Below are 16,011 nucleotides of genomic sequence, written 5' to 3'. Positions count from 1 at the left end.
GTAATTTATTTGGACCGCGTGCTCTAAAATTTCAGTGGTTCAGATGTGCAACAGCAGGTTTTCCTTGGAAGCAAATGTCTTCTGGCAACGGAACCGGCTGCCAGCCGGTGCGGTACTCCAGGAGCTCCTTGAGCGCCAATGACGCCGGCTGGACGGAACATGGCTGGTAGCATTCCCGGACCTCGAAGTCCCACGGGTTATCTTCTGCAGTTTCTGAATCATCTCCGGCGTGCTCCTGCGCACAGTTCAGGAACAGGTCGCCTTCAGACCGGATGCGCCCACCTGAACTCCGGTCCTTGTCTGCCGCCTGTATCAATCACATATACAGTATATGTTAAACTATTTTTCAATAACAAATCGCATTGACAGAGAACTGGATTTGTAAAAGCCTGTGTAACTAATTACCTGCTCTGGCATATACATGAACACTTTCTTCTTGTCCCCTGCCTCGTAGATGTTGCACTGGGAGATTATCTGCGGCCAAATCAAGCGTGTAGATTAGAGCACTAGCTACGAAGCCAAGTGGCACGTGATTGATCAGATAAAGTCAAGAAACACACTTCAGGCAAAGTGACCTACGACTAAGATACGAGGCCTAAGATTTACCTGTGATTCCACGCTGGCGCAGACGGCGTAGATTCCCCAGTTCCTGGTGTAGTTGTTGTAGAGGTGCACCCTGCCGAACCTGACGCGGGGCTGCCTCTGCCGCGTGCCGTCGAAGAAGCAGTGGTGGATGGTCACCCGGATGCGGCGGTCCCCGACGTGGCCGCTGCTGGCGCCGATGAGCACGGCCTTGTCGTGCGCCGAGAAGCGGCACCGCGACACCGTCACGTCCGTGCTGCCGCAGGTCACGTCCAGGAGGCCGTCGGCGAAGTCGCGCAGGCCGCACCGGTCCACCCACACGTGCCTCGACCCGGGCTTGATCTGGACGGCGTCGGCGTCGTGCCCGCGCCCGCCCTCCACCTCGAGGTTGCAAAGGATCACGTGCTCGCACTCCCGCAGCAGCAGGCCCTTGCCGGAGAGGATGATGTGCTGCCCGCGGCCGTCGATGGTCTTGTAGGAGGACACGCGGAGGCCTGAAGCGAGGCGGATGGTGCCGGACACGTCGAAGACGATCCACAGCGGCTCGCGGCGGCGGCAACCATCCCGGAGCGAGCCGGGCCCGTCATCTGAAGACACCGTTCAAGTACTTCAGTGCTATGAATGTAATGCGGAGAATTGACGGGGAGAACGTGGGTACCATGGAGGTTGGTGACGTGGTAGACGTCGCCGTGGAGGCCGCCGATGGCGTGCCGGCCGAAGCCCTCGGCCTGACCGGCCATGGCGCGCAGCGAGGAATCCACAGCGGCGTACGGCATAAGCACAGTGTCCTGCACAGCCGCCGGCTCGTTCCCGAGTTGGTCATTGGGTAATTGAGGAGGGGCTGTGTCGTCCATGCTCGGGTCATTACCGAGCTGCTCGTAGGCTTGAGGAGGCGTGATGTCCGCCATTGCAGGCTCGTCTCCCAGTTGATCGTTGGATTGAAGAGGCGCCAAGGCGTGGGACAGTGATCCAGTGCACGAACAGTGAACGTATTGGTTTGGTATATATTTGAGGAGGCGCGTTCAGGAAAGAACGGCTGCCGTTTAACCTCGGGCTTAATTGGGTGAGCTGTTCCATCTCGCTGGGGCGTTTCAGGCCGGCCCAGAGAAAACACTCATAAATCTGAAAGGGAGAAACGTTCCATAGTCATAGAAACCCTGGAGGGAGCGTTCACCGAAAATGCTGATCTTACGGGATTAAGTTACGGGAGTACGTGGCTTGATTTGAAGCAAAGAGAAAAAACCATTCACCGAGAGGGTTAGCAAGTACTCATAAAAATTTCTCTCCTGCTAAAGTAGAAAGTCCGCACTTCAAAAAAAAGTGCATTGTAATACTTTTTAGACTGTTCTTAAACTTTCTTTTAGGGGACAGATACGTGAGTAATTTCTAGTCAAGTCGACTGAGACATAGCAAATCCGTTAATCGAAAAATATAGGAGAATCCAGTTAACCTACTCTGAGCAAATTCTAGCCCCATCACTACCATGTGAGAACCTTCTCACAGCCCCGCGTGTTGACTATGCACTGGTTGATGTTTTTATTGGTTAATTTTTGTCTTAAATCTTGTTTTTTTAATAATTTGGTTGTTTGTATCCTCGATGTCTCGAATTGCTGATGGATCGAGCACTCTTCTTCCCACAAACAACCTTTGTCCAGATCCCCTTTTCTTATGAGCTGCATGGGTATTACCATTGCTCCATTCTGTCAACACTTGCCCCATAGATTTACCTTTACGGCTCCAAGTTTGATCCAAAACCTTGGCAGGAGTAGGAAATTCATCAGTAAATGAGGGAATGTTAATAGACACCTCCTGACCAGGACGCAAGACACGTCTTAGCTGGGATACATGAAAGACGGGTATTGAATTCTTGCATAGGCTAGGTGTAATTGATATCTTTTTCATATAAAAAATATATTTGTTATAAAAAAATCGTAATAACTTATTTGTTATCAAAAAAAATATTTGATGTCATAATTTAGATATTTGATAAAATCAACATTGTTAACACTATTATCAACCTGTTAGCGGCGTTGACATCATTGGTGGGGAAAAGGTTGTCTCATGACTAATCAATTACGATTGTTTGTTTACTACTGCATGCGTTTTTGTCTGTCATCTACATGTCTAGGTTCCCCTCATCTGAGGAAACATTCTACCAGTTGGAATATGGGGAATCTCAGATCTTTGTATGGCCTTTAGTTTTTTTGATTATTTTTGTCTATGTTTTGTGACAGAATTGTGTCAATGACGATGTCTCAGCTACATACCTGTATAATATGGCATTTTTAGCCGGCTTCCGGAGGCTCATGGTGTTTTTGTTTGTCCCTTTTTGCCATGTAATCATAGTGCTCTTCTTGTTCTTGGTATGATTATGAATTTTAACAACCAACATCGTGAGAGGTGTGTCCCGACCACATTTCATTCTATGGTTTCAGATTCTCACCCTATTGGTGGGCGCCTCATGCGGTTAATGAAAACCTTAGTAGTTAGTCAAGCTTGGTCATGCATGGTCTTCTATGAATCTATTATATATTAAAAGTACATTACGGGTTAACCAGAAATTAGAGAATACATTAGAAAATCCCACAATAAACAGAATCATCCGGCCATTGATCCAATAAGTCAGAGAATATTAGCCGATATATCTCAGGTACCTTAAACTTTAAAGAAATCACCCACCTTTGCCATGATTAAAAATAGCATCTATCTAAAACCTATACTAATTTTTTTTCCTTCCGTCTTCCTCTAATCTATGTTCATCCTCAGTGTGCGGCCGCCGCACATAGGAAAAAACAAAGAGGACGGGGTGGAGGAGACACGCAGCTGGTGGCGATTCAGTCGACGAAAAGAGGCGAAGCAAAGCACTCGACGGAACCATTGATTGATTGGGTTTTTTTGGACTTTCGGTTATCAGGTGCAACTTCAATCTGCTCGCCACTCTTTAATCCTCATTGAGCCTCTTTTCTCCTCAGGCTGTAGCCCCGCTCGCGTTGGATCTTCAGAAATCTCCTCTTTAGCCCACCCTCAACTTTACTATTGACTGAGACACAGGTTGAGATCACAAGGAAAAATCAGAGGCAAGCACGTAGCTGATCTGGATAATATGCAATTGCTAATCGATTGGCATCTATGCGCGGAGCTCTTCAAAGCTAGCCTGATGCGAAGCTAGCTTGCTAGATTGGTCAAATAATTAATTGATCCGTTGCTGCTACCATGCAACACGACGTGATAGACCAGCTTGGGCTAGCTTCACAATGTGCGGACTGCGGAGTCGCCGGATAATTAAGGAATCTCTACTGCGTATCAAGGTTCTGTCCATACCTATATGCTAAGTTAGCGAGAAACTAGGACGAAAATATTAGCAGGTATGAATCTATTATGGATTAATATTTACACAGCCGTTCAATTTCGATTCAGTTTGTGTACTTCCTCAGACTAATTTGCTTATACATATCATCGGAGTAAGCATCAGAGTAAAGGACAGAATCCCACTATTTCATTGTTATTTATGGTGAAAATACCGCTTCAGTGATATAGGTGTCGGCAGACAAGGAGTCGATATATTTTGTGTCGAAGCTTAGCTCATGTATTTGTTTCCCAAAGGGAGAGGATTTATGCATGCTGTATGTGCCCTCGGTAAAGCGCTTCCGCAAGCTATACCAGCAAGAAGCTAGCTAGGTGTAGATATGAACTTCTCAAAAACAAGGCAGCCAACTCAACTTGGTCTTACACGCATAAATTAATTGACGAAAATATATAGTTAGGACAAATTTGTTAATTTGTTCCACCTTTATTATCTTATTTATTTACACTATCCTTCAATTTATATTCAGATTGTGTACACTTTATTAGACTAATTTGATTTCATACATAATATCAGAGTAAAAGGTTATTTCCATCTTTATTGTCTTTTATCATCAAATTACTGCTTCCTTTTTTTCGGAGTCGCCGGACAAGGGATCAATTAATTTCATATCAAGACTCAGTGTGTGTATATGTGTTTACTACATGAGTGTAAGCACTTCGGCGAGCTGCACCGGCAAGAAGCTAGGTGTTCATATGAGCTTTTCAAAAACATCATGGAGAAAATACTAGGTATGAACCTATTATATTGTTTCCCTTCAATATCTAATTTCTTTACACCTTTCTTTAATTTATATTCAGTCCGTGTGCAGTTTTAACAAAGTACAGATTATCAGATTGAAGGTCGATTCCAACTGTTTCATTTTCTTTTATCGCAAGATATACTGCTTCGTTATGCTGCACCACACGCAAACTCAAGTGCTACCTCCAAAAGAAACCACACTATATACTCAACCGACCGGTCCCTCAGCTAGATAGATCCTTAAGCTTGGCTTCCTGCCTAACGCCTTAATATAGTATTTTGTTTTTTCTTGCAAATCTTGGCACCACAAAACCCTTTATGATATATAATACAGCTTCGGGTTAAAAGTAGTTTCATGGATGCAACAATGTTTCTCCTAATAAAACTAAATTTTGTATGTTAAAACTTCTGAGATAAACTAAAAATATTGGACAATCTATTATATAAACAATTGCTGTTAATTACAGAACCAACGGTTAAGATCTCGCTTTACTTTGATTTTAATATGGTCAACTCCTTCTGTCCATGGAAAATATGCACTACTACCCTTCCACCATCCACCTCACTGTATAACAGCTGCCGACATATTTCTTCGCTCACGACTCTGTACCAGACTTATCCGCACTTTTTTCCAGTGAGAAGGTCGAGCTCGGGCACCAAACTCATATGATCCTTCTTGCTACCTCTGCCGCTGCTGTAATCTCCATATCTTCCTCCGCAAGCTTGTCATATATGATGCACCCATTTCCCTGTATGTTTGTTAGGTCCATGTTTACCATCTTTTTGTTGGGCCATATGATAGTTGTAAGTCGTAACTCAATCTGCATGGTTAATTTTATACTATCCTGGATAAGTATGATTTAAGCAAGGTTTGTTTAAAAGTTGCAAAAAGCTTGAACACCTGATATAATTCTTTGTTATACCAAAACTCTCTTACATAATTCGTTTGAAGGTGAAACTGCTCCTAGCAGGCACAAGTCCAGAAGGAGTTGTTTTTCCTTCTAATCTCAATCAAGGATATCATACTTCTACCATAAAAATTATGCTTATTTCCGCTTCTTTTATCTTTCGACTTGAACTTTAGCTGCATGTTTGCATGGTGTAAGATCATTCAATGTATTATATGGTTCCCGCGGGTTAAAATACTATATATTTATTCCAATATTTCTCATCTTGCTGGATGCATTCAATATCTTTTCCTAAAGTAGAACAAACCATGAAAACTTTGGAAGTGTAATATCGAAGCATTCATTGCGGAAAGCATCTCATCATTTATCATTCAGAAATATTGGAAAACAATTCAAGGAGAAAGAAAAATTAGTATGTATGGAGAACAAGAATAACATGTCATTACATTTGCATTAGGTATGTTTTTAATATTGTCTCACACACTCTCTTTTTTTGTAGTTTTTCTCAACTAATCACATTGTTTGCACGCCAAACCTACTACTAACGAAGAGTACATTTATATTTATTCATCTAAGAAGTTTAATGTTTATCCATTTTGTTGTATTATGATTTATGATTTTAAGTGTTCTAGGAAATGAAATATTTGACTATTTTTTAATTGAAAGAAGTGCATATACAATTGATGCTACTAAGTTGTACTAAGTGGACTATAAAACTTTTAATCATGTTCAACAAACTTGAAAATTCGAATTAAAGCAACAAAAAAAATGCACATTAATAATGGGCTCGATTGATCCAAGACGTTGATATTCAATCGGTGCATATGAGATATTGGATAAACATCTCGCAGTCAAAACAAGATATAAAAGGTTAAGAGCTAGAATAAAAATGTGTGAATCACATGGTGAAATCAAAGACAAAGCTTACGTGAAACTTACTTTTTAGTCAATTAAGAAATATCAAATATATCTTAAAAAATAAAATTTGTATCTTAATATTAATTATCTTAAATTAGAGAAATGTTATAGACTGAAAAAGTAATTAAATAGACATGTAGCAAGTAGAATTGAGTTGTTATAAAAAAATGTATAGTGATAAAAGACTAAAATTCAATGTTGTTGGAAATTTGCATACTTCTATGGATCCTCGGTAGTCTCTGGGATTGTCTACATTACTCGGTGAGAGGAAAAAGGTATTCACATTAATAATATTTAGAGGAAACATTATATGCAAATTAATAATACTATTATTGTAATAAATATCATTTTACAACTATAAATCTTAATGATGCTCTTAGTTTTCTTAGTATTTTCAAATCACACAAAATTTAAATTGAAACGCTGCCCGGGCATTTGCGCGGGCCACTGTGCTAGTTCTTCAAATGGTACATGAAAAAACATGAAGATGCAATTTGCGATGAAGAGTTAAAAAGTGGCCACATAATCGATTAACTGGACCGTTAGTTGCTTCCTAGAGAACCATCGATTCGACTAGGGTCCCGATTAACTGGCCCAAATTTTTTTCCTGTGAAGAAAGAAGACTTTCCTAAAAACAAGGTCACATTCATCATTTTTATTCAAATATGGCGAGATTCTGGTGCAAAACATCGAGCAAAGTACTTGAAAAAGTAGATAAATTTTGAATGTATCAGCTCCCCAAAGGTTAGCTTGTTGTTTATCCACAAAAATCTCAAATGCAATGCATAAGCGATAGAAGATTTTGACAAGAACTTTGCTCTATACATGTGTGAAATTTTAATACTTCGTAGCAACAAGTGTTCATATCATGACTTCCTTAACAAATAACAAAGTGTTAGCAAGGGTTCACTCATTTGATGTTCTAGTAATTGTACATGCTGCAAAGAAGATAATATATGGCAACAATATTTAGAAAACAAAAATTGATAGTGGCAGCAAACAAAGTTCTCACATTGCAAAGATAGTAGGTATATCAGGTTTCCACGCTTCTCGGGTATTTTGCCTTTCAAGGAATAATCAGTAAGCATAGCAGTAATGGCTTCATTAGGAATATTTGTTTTGTTAGTAACAATATCTTTCATATATTTAGAATAAGGTGAAATTTTAATAGAATCAATAAGATGAATTTGCAACCATAAACTTTTAATCAGTTCAAAAAACTTGCATCATCTTAAGTTTTCATTACCTCTTCGGGGTATGATATGGTTCTTTGTACCTATGGATTTCTATCCTTACCTTTTGGTTGTTACACAGGCTGATCACTTTATTGTGAGTGGGCCGACGCAAACGAACGAGACCACTTTTATCCTCCAATTTACGTCAGTCCGTTAGTGGAGATGCCTAAGGGCATGTACAGAGGAAGAAGCATCAAGTGGTCGCTCCAGTGCAGCCACATCAGCACAAGCCCATGAGGCTATCGCTTAGTTTTACCTCTGCCCAATACACTAGTAGCCTCGTGATGTGAGCATACAACACACGGTGACCCACACCAGTCCACTCTTCTTCCAGCTTTTCTCTTCTCACTCCCGCTTTTGCCATCTCTCACATGCTTTTTTGCTTACTTTTTACATGAGGATCCTGCCTCCTATGCAGGCAGCTACTTCTCCATCCGAACCACATTTTAGCCTACACGATGGCATCCGAACCTAGGTGGATCGCTGGGGAAGTAAGTTGGGGCATACCATTGGCCATGCCCTAAGGGATGCGTCCGCCTAGGAGCCGGCAGAAGAATGTCATATATAAAGGCGACCAGCCAGTGTGCATGCATAAAGAGCACGCAAGTTGGACCGCTCCCCTAGACTTAGACGATACGCTGATAATCCTTCGACGTCTCCTTCAAGAACTGGGTAGGTAGGGCTTCGCTGTCCGTGATGCAAAGGACATGCAAGAGGCTCAGGAGCATGCAGATGTGACAAGTGCCACGGTCGCGGTGGTGACGCACACTTCCGCAGCTGTTCCATTGTTCGGTCGCAAAAATACTGGTAGGAAGTAATACATAATTTTCTTTTGTGTAGAGAAAAACTTAGAGAAAGCGCATGCGCACGGATGGATATATTCGATGGGCACATGCACAGGGGCGGAGCCAGGATTCGAGCATGAGGGGGGCGAAGATGATAGTGAAGGTATATAGGGGGGGGGGGGATCCGAAGACACGTCATGTGTAGTTTTATCAGTCTTAGAAACAATTGCACAGAGACAAAAAAAAAGTTACAATATATCAAGTCTGACCATCGCATTGGTATTAAATCATAGTAGCAATATGTGTTGGGCAATATAAAACAATTTTTTCTTTTTATTGGATCAAGTTTATATCTAAAACATACTTTACAATAGTTTGTAATAACTAATAGGTCATCTGCATCTAATGAAACACATACGGAGTATCTAATAAATAATCAATCATCTGTCTTATATGCAATGCAAAGTCAATCGATCAATTAGACTTAGACTATAGAGATCACATATCTCCTAAACAAAAACTAGCGACATGGTACCTTTCATTTGAGTGCTTGAGAAGACGGATTCTATGGCACAGACGCACGGCGCGCCGGGCGCCGGCATGGCGGCAGGATCAACTAGATACAACAGCTTGTCTAGCTAGCATGGCGTCACGGTGGCGGCATCTCGCCTGGGATCTGGCCACTAGAGCTGCAGCAGACGGCGGCACGGCCGGGCCAACTAGTTGTCTATCGATCTCAACCGCTAGGTCTAAAGAGACCAACGATAAGGAGCAAGTTTACTACTATGGCTTGAAAGATGGGCTCGTTTTGGGCTTAGGAACATGCAGAGCACAAGTAATGCTTTGGATTTGGGCTAAATACAAACTAATTAAGTCTGCGCGCTGGGCCATTAATACGTACAAAGTATACCGTATTGCTACTGGAGTCTGCATCGATTTCATGAGGGGGGCCGATCGTTGGGGGGGGTCTAGCCCCTGCTCGCCCCCCCCTGTCTCCGCCCCTGCACATGCAAAGCAGCGTCTGGGGATCCGTTTTTGGGGCCAATGGCACGTGAGTTTTCTTGAGGACGAACAGCAACAGGAACTCTGCCATAGACATCACCGTTAAGGTGATGGTTCTGGCAGCTTAATTAGACTCGTATTTTTCATCTGTTTCTTTTAACCTGACAAAACTTGAAAGAAAAAATGGAACCCTTTTGATTCTCTTAACCAAGAAATTACATTCTGGCAAGGCAAATATATTTATTCGAACACTTACATTGCACTCGTATAAACTGTAAACAAGACCCAAATAGTAAAATGACACCAAAAATCACCAGAGAAGTACTATCGATAACACCTCGATCAACCACCTTGAAGTGAACGTGCATTTTCTCAGGACGTTCGGGCGCCTGAACCTTATCCTCCACCGTCTAGCGCATAAAGGTGCATCAAGATATGTGAAGTAGTTTTGCGAAAAAGTCCATATTCTCTATCCAATTCCTAGTAGGATGTCCTCACAGTTTGAGTTTGTTAGGGTCGGAGGGGACGAGGCGGCTGCGTCCGTGCCGACCGGTGGGAGGACCACGACGGTGAGAGGCGGCCGTGTCCGTGCCGGACGGCGGGAGACCACGACGGTGCGGCGGCCGTGTCCGTGCCGGCCGGCGGGAGGACCACGACGGCGTGAGGCGGCCGCTCCGTGCCGGTCGGCGGCAGGACCACGACCATGAGCGGCGGAGGCATTGACTGTCGAGGCAACGGCGGTGGCTGCAGCAAGGAGGCGGCGGCACGAGCGGTGGGGGGGAATTTTTTATTAGGGTTTGAACCCGTTTTGGACATTTTATACACAGGTCTTCTGGGCTACTTCCTGATTCCAAAAAAGTACATGGGTCTTTTTGCAAAATGGTTGAGCGTGAATCTCACTTGATCTTGACGGCAAGCGATAAGGTTCGGGCGCCCGAACATCCTGTAATGCGACTTACCCCCTTGAAGTTTGGTAGGATCCGCATGCCAATGACCTATAGGGATAAAGTTAGGTCAAGGCCCTCCTTGTACCAACGGTGCTGCAAGGCAAGCCTCTGCAGTGAGCCGGTTCTCGGGGTCAAACGCCAGCAGGCCAGCCAGGACCTCACGACCCGCCGGCGAGAACTGCCGGAGGCGCAAGACATCAAAGGCGTGGAGTCCACGGTCCCTGAGCAGGTCTCGCAGGGAGTGCACCTTCGCCCCTAGGTGCTCCATTGTGTTCGCGCAGAAGAGTGGTTGGCCAGTGAGGAGCTCCGGCTGCTCCGCCATGACGCATCCGAGTGCCCACGTGTCAGCCGGGGAGGGTGGCTGGGTAGTTGTTGGTGTTTTTGTTTTGAGAGATGTATTCCATTAGTTTACATAAACTGGAGAAACGCCAGCAACCAAGTCCCTTACAAAGGATAGCAGCGGGTCAAACCACACCTGGTAGTTTCCCCGCTACTGACTGACACCAAACGCAGCAAGACAATGTACTGATATGCTACAGACTCTTGAACATACTTCTACCTTTACAATGCTGAAACGAGTGTCTAATAACATATTTCATGTCCTTAAATAGCGCACCTAGAACAGAGTTGTCATATGCCTCGCTGGTCATTGCTTGCTTCAGGACGGTAGTGTCAGTCTCTAATATGATCTTCTGACATCCCATTCTTGCTGCTTCCTGGATTGCATGAAACATCACTGCTGCTTCTGCATGTAAGGGGTCAGAAGCGAACATCAGATTTCAAGCTCCTGTCACCGGAGTATCCCCTCGTTCGTTTTTGATGGTAAAACCCCATCCACCGGAACGAGTCGATTCTCTAAATGTCCCATCTGAATTTATTTTCAGATAATTCAAGGGAGGAGGGGACCAGACATGCCTCTTACTTTGCCTCATCTCTTTTGTTCTTTTGAGGTGCTTCCAGTACTCTGTAAAATAGAGTTGACGACAAAATAATATTTCATTTAGGCTCCTAATCTTTTGTCCTTGGTTGGCTTCATTTCTTTCTAGCCACCAAGTCCATAGTAATGTACATACCTTCATACATATCTCTTTGTTCAGTTTGAAGATCTGTATCATTACCCATTTAGCATTGGGACAATTCGCGAGCAGAAGTCGTGTATCTTCTAGTTCCTCTGCCCTCCAAAGCGCCTTCAGTGATTTGCATTTCAAAAAACAATGCCCACCGCCTTCATCTAGCCTATAACACACTGGGCACCTCGTGTCGAGCTCAATTCCCCTTCTCTTCAGTTTCATTCTGAGCGGAAGCCTATCATTCGCGAACCGCCATAATAAATGTATAAGTTTACCTGGTAATGGTAAAGCCCATAATTTCTTCCATGGTAGATTAACATTTCCTTCTGGAGTGTGTGTGTGCTGTAGATGTCGATTCAAACTCTTCTTCCTTTGCATGGCTGTCCAGAACCACTTGGTATGCTGATTTTACAGAGAAGTTTCCCTTTTTATCAAAGTGCTAGGTTATGAGATCCTCTGCTCCTTCTTGTATTGGTATCGTGCTTATGGTCTTTGCATCTTCCAAATTGAAGGTCTGTTGGATAAGTTGTAGATCCCATGAGTGAGAGACAGGGTCAATCAGTTCGGCGACTTTTGTGAGTAATTGATTTCCCCTCCTGGGCTTGACCATTCTTGAACTATCTCTTGGGAGCCAAGGATCTGTCCATATGTTGATGTTATGTCCATCCCCAACTCTCCAAATAATGCCATTTTTCAACACTTGAATTCCCTTTAGTATGCTTCTTCAACAATATGAGATTTCACTCTTTGCTTCAACATTTAGGAGATCTGGAAAATATTTGGCTGCCAGAACTTGGATGCACAAGGATGTAGGATTCTTCAAAATTTTCCAGGCTTGCTTTGCTAGCATGGAGAGGTTGAAGTAATATAGGTCTCTAAAACCTAGGCCTCCATCTTTCTTTGGCTTTATCATATTTTCCCAGCTGACCGAGTGAATCTTGTTCTCTTCGTCCATATTACTCCACCGGTATCTTCCTATCATTGAGCTGATCTCATCACACAAATATTTCGTAAGATCAAAGCATGCCATGTCAACAGCCTTGATTAGGATCTTTTTCCCGGCTTTAGAGAGCAGTTTCTGTTCCATCCCTGCAGTATCTTCCATATTTTCTCCTTTAGGTATTGGAACGCCTTCACTTTAGATTTGCCGATGTACACTGGCAATCCCAAATATTTTCCAGACAAGCCTTCCTTAGGAGTGTTTAGCTGCTCCATGAGGTCCACTTTAACTTCCATTTTAGTGTTCTTGCTAAATAGGATAGCCGATTTTTCCTTGTTTACGACTTGACCCGAGCATGCTTCGCATGTACTTAAGATTCTGTTCACCTCTCGCATGCTATTTTCATCTGCTTCAATGAGGAGAAGTGAGTCATCTGCAAAAAATAAATGGCTTACACTTGGAGCCCTCTTACATAATTTAATTCCTTTTAAACTCCCCTTTCGTTCAGCTTCATGTAACATGGCTGAGAAACCCTCGGCACATATCAAGAAAAGGTACGGGGAGAGGGGATGACCTTGGCGAAGTCCCTGCCCTGGAATGATGATCCTGTTGCATTACAATTCACCTTTAATTTGTATATGACAGTAATGACACAATTCATCACAAGCTCGGCCCATCTTCTATTTAACCCAATCTGAGCATCACTTCGTGCAATAATTTCCACTCCACACGGACATATGCTTTACTCATATCTAATTTAATCGCTGCATATCCTTTCCTTCATGTTCTTTTCCTCTACAAAAAATGTGTCAGCTCATAGGCTAGAATAATATTGTCATAGATCATTCGTCCTAGGACGAAGGTACTTTGGTTTGCCGAGATGATATCAGGAAGGTCCAACTCAGCAAATTACTTATGTGGCAACGAGTTAATGAGAAAGAGGAGGAAAGAGTAACATAGCTAGTTAATGGTAACAATTTTTTTTATTTATGGAGTATATTTGAAGTAATTCTTTATCAAACAAAAAATACGAAAAACGAGGACACCTTATTTTTTTGAAATAGAGGGAGCATGATACTACTTTGATGTTACTAACTGTTATAAAGGTAGTAACATATGTTAGTAACATGTGCATGTTATTACTCTATATTACTTCCCACTGTGACTAGTATAATATGATAGTTTTAAATTCAGATTTACCAACCTGTTCACAATTTTCCGTCAAAACACCTCAGAAAGTATTGCAGCCCTTGATTCGCCTCTCCGACCCCTGGTTTGCACGGTGTACACCCAATCAGTCCATCAAATATCATCGGTAACGTGCTTGATTCGCCTCCGTCCATCAAATATCATCGGTAACGTGCTTGATTCGCCTCTCCGACCCCTGGTTTGCACGGTACACCCAATCAGTCCAGCTTGATTGTGCTCGTGTGAACCTCCTAGCAGCTAACCGAATGTTCTAGAGAACAAAAGTCCATGAAAACTTGCAGCTTGTGTGCTTTGCCGTGTGAACGTATTTTTAATTCGAGATAGAGCTGAACTTTTGCGAAATACAAACTAGGAGCTGCTGTACATGCACATAATTGTTTTTATGGATAAACCCGACCAGCAGACTAAGAGTTACGTCTAGCCTGATATTTTTTATGCTGTAATTGCTTTGTATAGAAGATCTTAATTAATATAAACAACTGAAAGCGATGTTTCACACATCTCATTTGTTCTGTGATGATGATTTCTTTAGACCATTTAAATAAAATAAATTGGAACCGAACTTACAGACTAGTGGTAACAGGGCGGACCGAGGGAGAGTGTCACACTCACACACTATGTCATAAAGATAAAAAAATACATCCTCCGTCCAAACATAAATGAGTTAAACTTGTCTAAATTCGTGTGTTTCTAAAACATATGTAGATAATATGAATCTAGACAAACTAAGTCAGTTATTTACAGATGGAGGGAATAGCAAGAAAATACTTTTGCAGTTTGCATCCGATGCCCCTGAAAAGCTTAAGAAGGTACACACTGGTTTCTAACCGAATAAAAAAATACACTATAAGCGATAATCTTAATAAATGAAATGGTTGCAACTGACATGGTTATATTAAAAATAATTAATATGTTTCAGTCTTTATATTTTCCGAATTATTTGTCTGTCACTTATCTCTTATTTAGAACTCACTTAAAGCCAGAACATAATTCAGTAAAAAAATTAGTACACTAAAAATAGACCCCTAATACTTCTCAACATCTTTGGTTATAAGTCACATCAAAATGACTGTAATGGTCTTAAAAATTGTATTGATCTCAGTTTATCAATTTTCAGAGCACAATAAGACATTGTACATTACATTTTAAAAATTACTCTTTTTAGATACCAAAACGTGCAAAACACGTGTTACTTACTAGTATAACATAATAAATGACACAACGCATTAAACCACATATAAGTTAGGGCATCCGCCGACCCAAATTGGCGACCGAAGCGGTCGGTTTCTGTCCGTTTGGGTCAGCCCGCGGATAGAATGCATCTCGCGGTCCGGCCGGACAGGACAGTACGCTCAGCGGCACCACCCATTTGGTCCCCTGATAATTTTGAAGACATGACCAATTGGCCATTCCATTTCAAATTGCAACACAAAAGCATAGCAATTGGCAAGCAAATATGTTGCAAACATAATGCCATTGCCCTCCAGACAGCGCAAGTTAGTGGCAAGTTTCTCCCAAATGTGATAAAATGAGACAATATCTTATAATTTGTCAAAAAATTGGCTACTTTCACCCGAATGGCATTCATCTGCCAATGACCTTCAAGCATCGCGAGCTGCTTCTTCTCAATCCAAGCCTTCTGCACGGGATCGAAGATGGTGGCCAAGTTGGTGAACATGATCAAGTTCTTCCCGGCCAAGATCTTTCCTTCGGCCTCCAAGACCTTGGACTTCACAATCAGGGGCGAAGCTCCCCTTAGGGCAAGGTATGGCAGCCTCCCTACCTTAATTTTTTGTGAATACATTAGTAATTTAAGATACACTTGTTTCTTGTGAATAATTTGAGTGGCCACACGTCGAAAACGGATTCCGTATGAGAAAGTTATGCTTGTTTTAGTGAACACTGCGCAAAAATAACTTCAAACCAACAACAAAGACTACATACGAATATAACCTTGATCTATTCATTATTCATACGCTGAGAATTAGAGACTGAACGTTGAAATGGTTTTTTTTTAGGTAAACATTGAGCTGGTATGTTTGTAGGTTCTTCTTATAATCAAATATGTTTTTTATTGTATAAGTGATTGTGTTTGAGTTATATATATTATTATTAATGTCTCTGGTGTCCTGACTATTTTTTTTCTTTGCATCATTTTTTTAGAGTTTGCCATACCTTAATTATTTCCGTCATTCGCCACTATTCAGAAGGGCCTCTTCCACCACAAGAGCTAGAAGTTGAAGATCAAAAAAGCTCTTGGTGGCTGCCTCTTTCTCTTTGTGCCTCCTCTCTTCCCTCTTGGTGATGGCC

At 42.2% G+C, this 16,011-nt stretch overlaps 1 protein-coding gene across 1 annotated transcript; it reads right to left on the bottom strand.

The window, feature by feature from the left end:
* Nucleotides 1-31: 31 nt before the first annotated feature.
* Nucleotides 32-1,490, bottom strand: LOC124663041 (probable pectate lyase 4). The gene is made up of 4 exons (XM_047200800.1): nt 1,241-1,490; nt 607-1,169; nt 406-474; nt 32-307 (listed from the first exon to the last, which is right to left on the bottom strand). The coding sequence occupies exons 1-4, from the start codon at nt 1,488-1,490 to the stop codon at nt 32-34; spliced, it is 1,158 nt and encodes a 385-aa protein (XP_047056756.1).
* Between the last annotated feature and the right edge of the window lie 14,521 nt (nt 1,491-16,011).

This window comes from Lolium rigidum, chromosome 6 (genome assembly GCF_022539505.1).
Source record: "Lolium rigidum isolate FL_2022 chromosome 6, APGP_CSIRO_Lrig_0.1, whole genome shotgun sequence".
Classification (NCBI taxonomy): Eukaryota; Viridiplantae; Streptophyta; class Magnoliopsida; order Poales; family Poaceae; genus Lolium; species Lolium rigidum.
This window is presented reverse-complemented; position numbering and strand designations above follow the sequence as displayed.

Coding starts and splice junctions, on each gene's coding strand:
- LOC124663041 (XM_047200800.1), bottom strand. CDS start 1,490: ATGGCGGACATCACGCCTCCTCAAGCCTACGAGCAGCTCGGTAATGAC. Junction 1,170..1,240: donor CCACGTCACCAACCTCCATG/GTACCCACGTTC, acceptor CGGTGTCTTCAG/ATGACGGGCCCGGCTCGCTC. Junction 308..405: donor TCATGTATATGCCAGAGCAG/GTAATTAGTTAC, acceptor TGATTGATACAG/GCGGCAGACAAGGACCGGAG.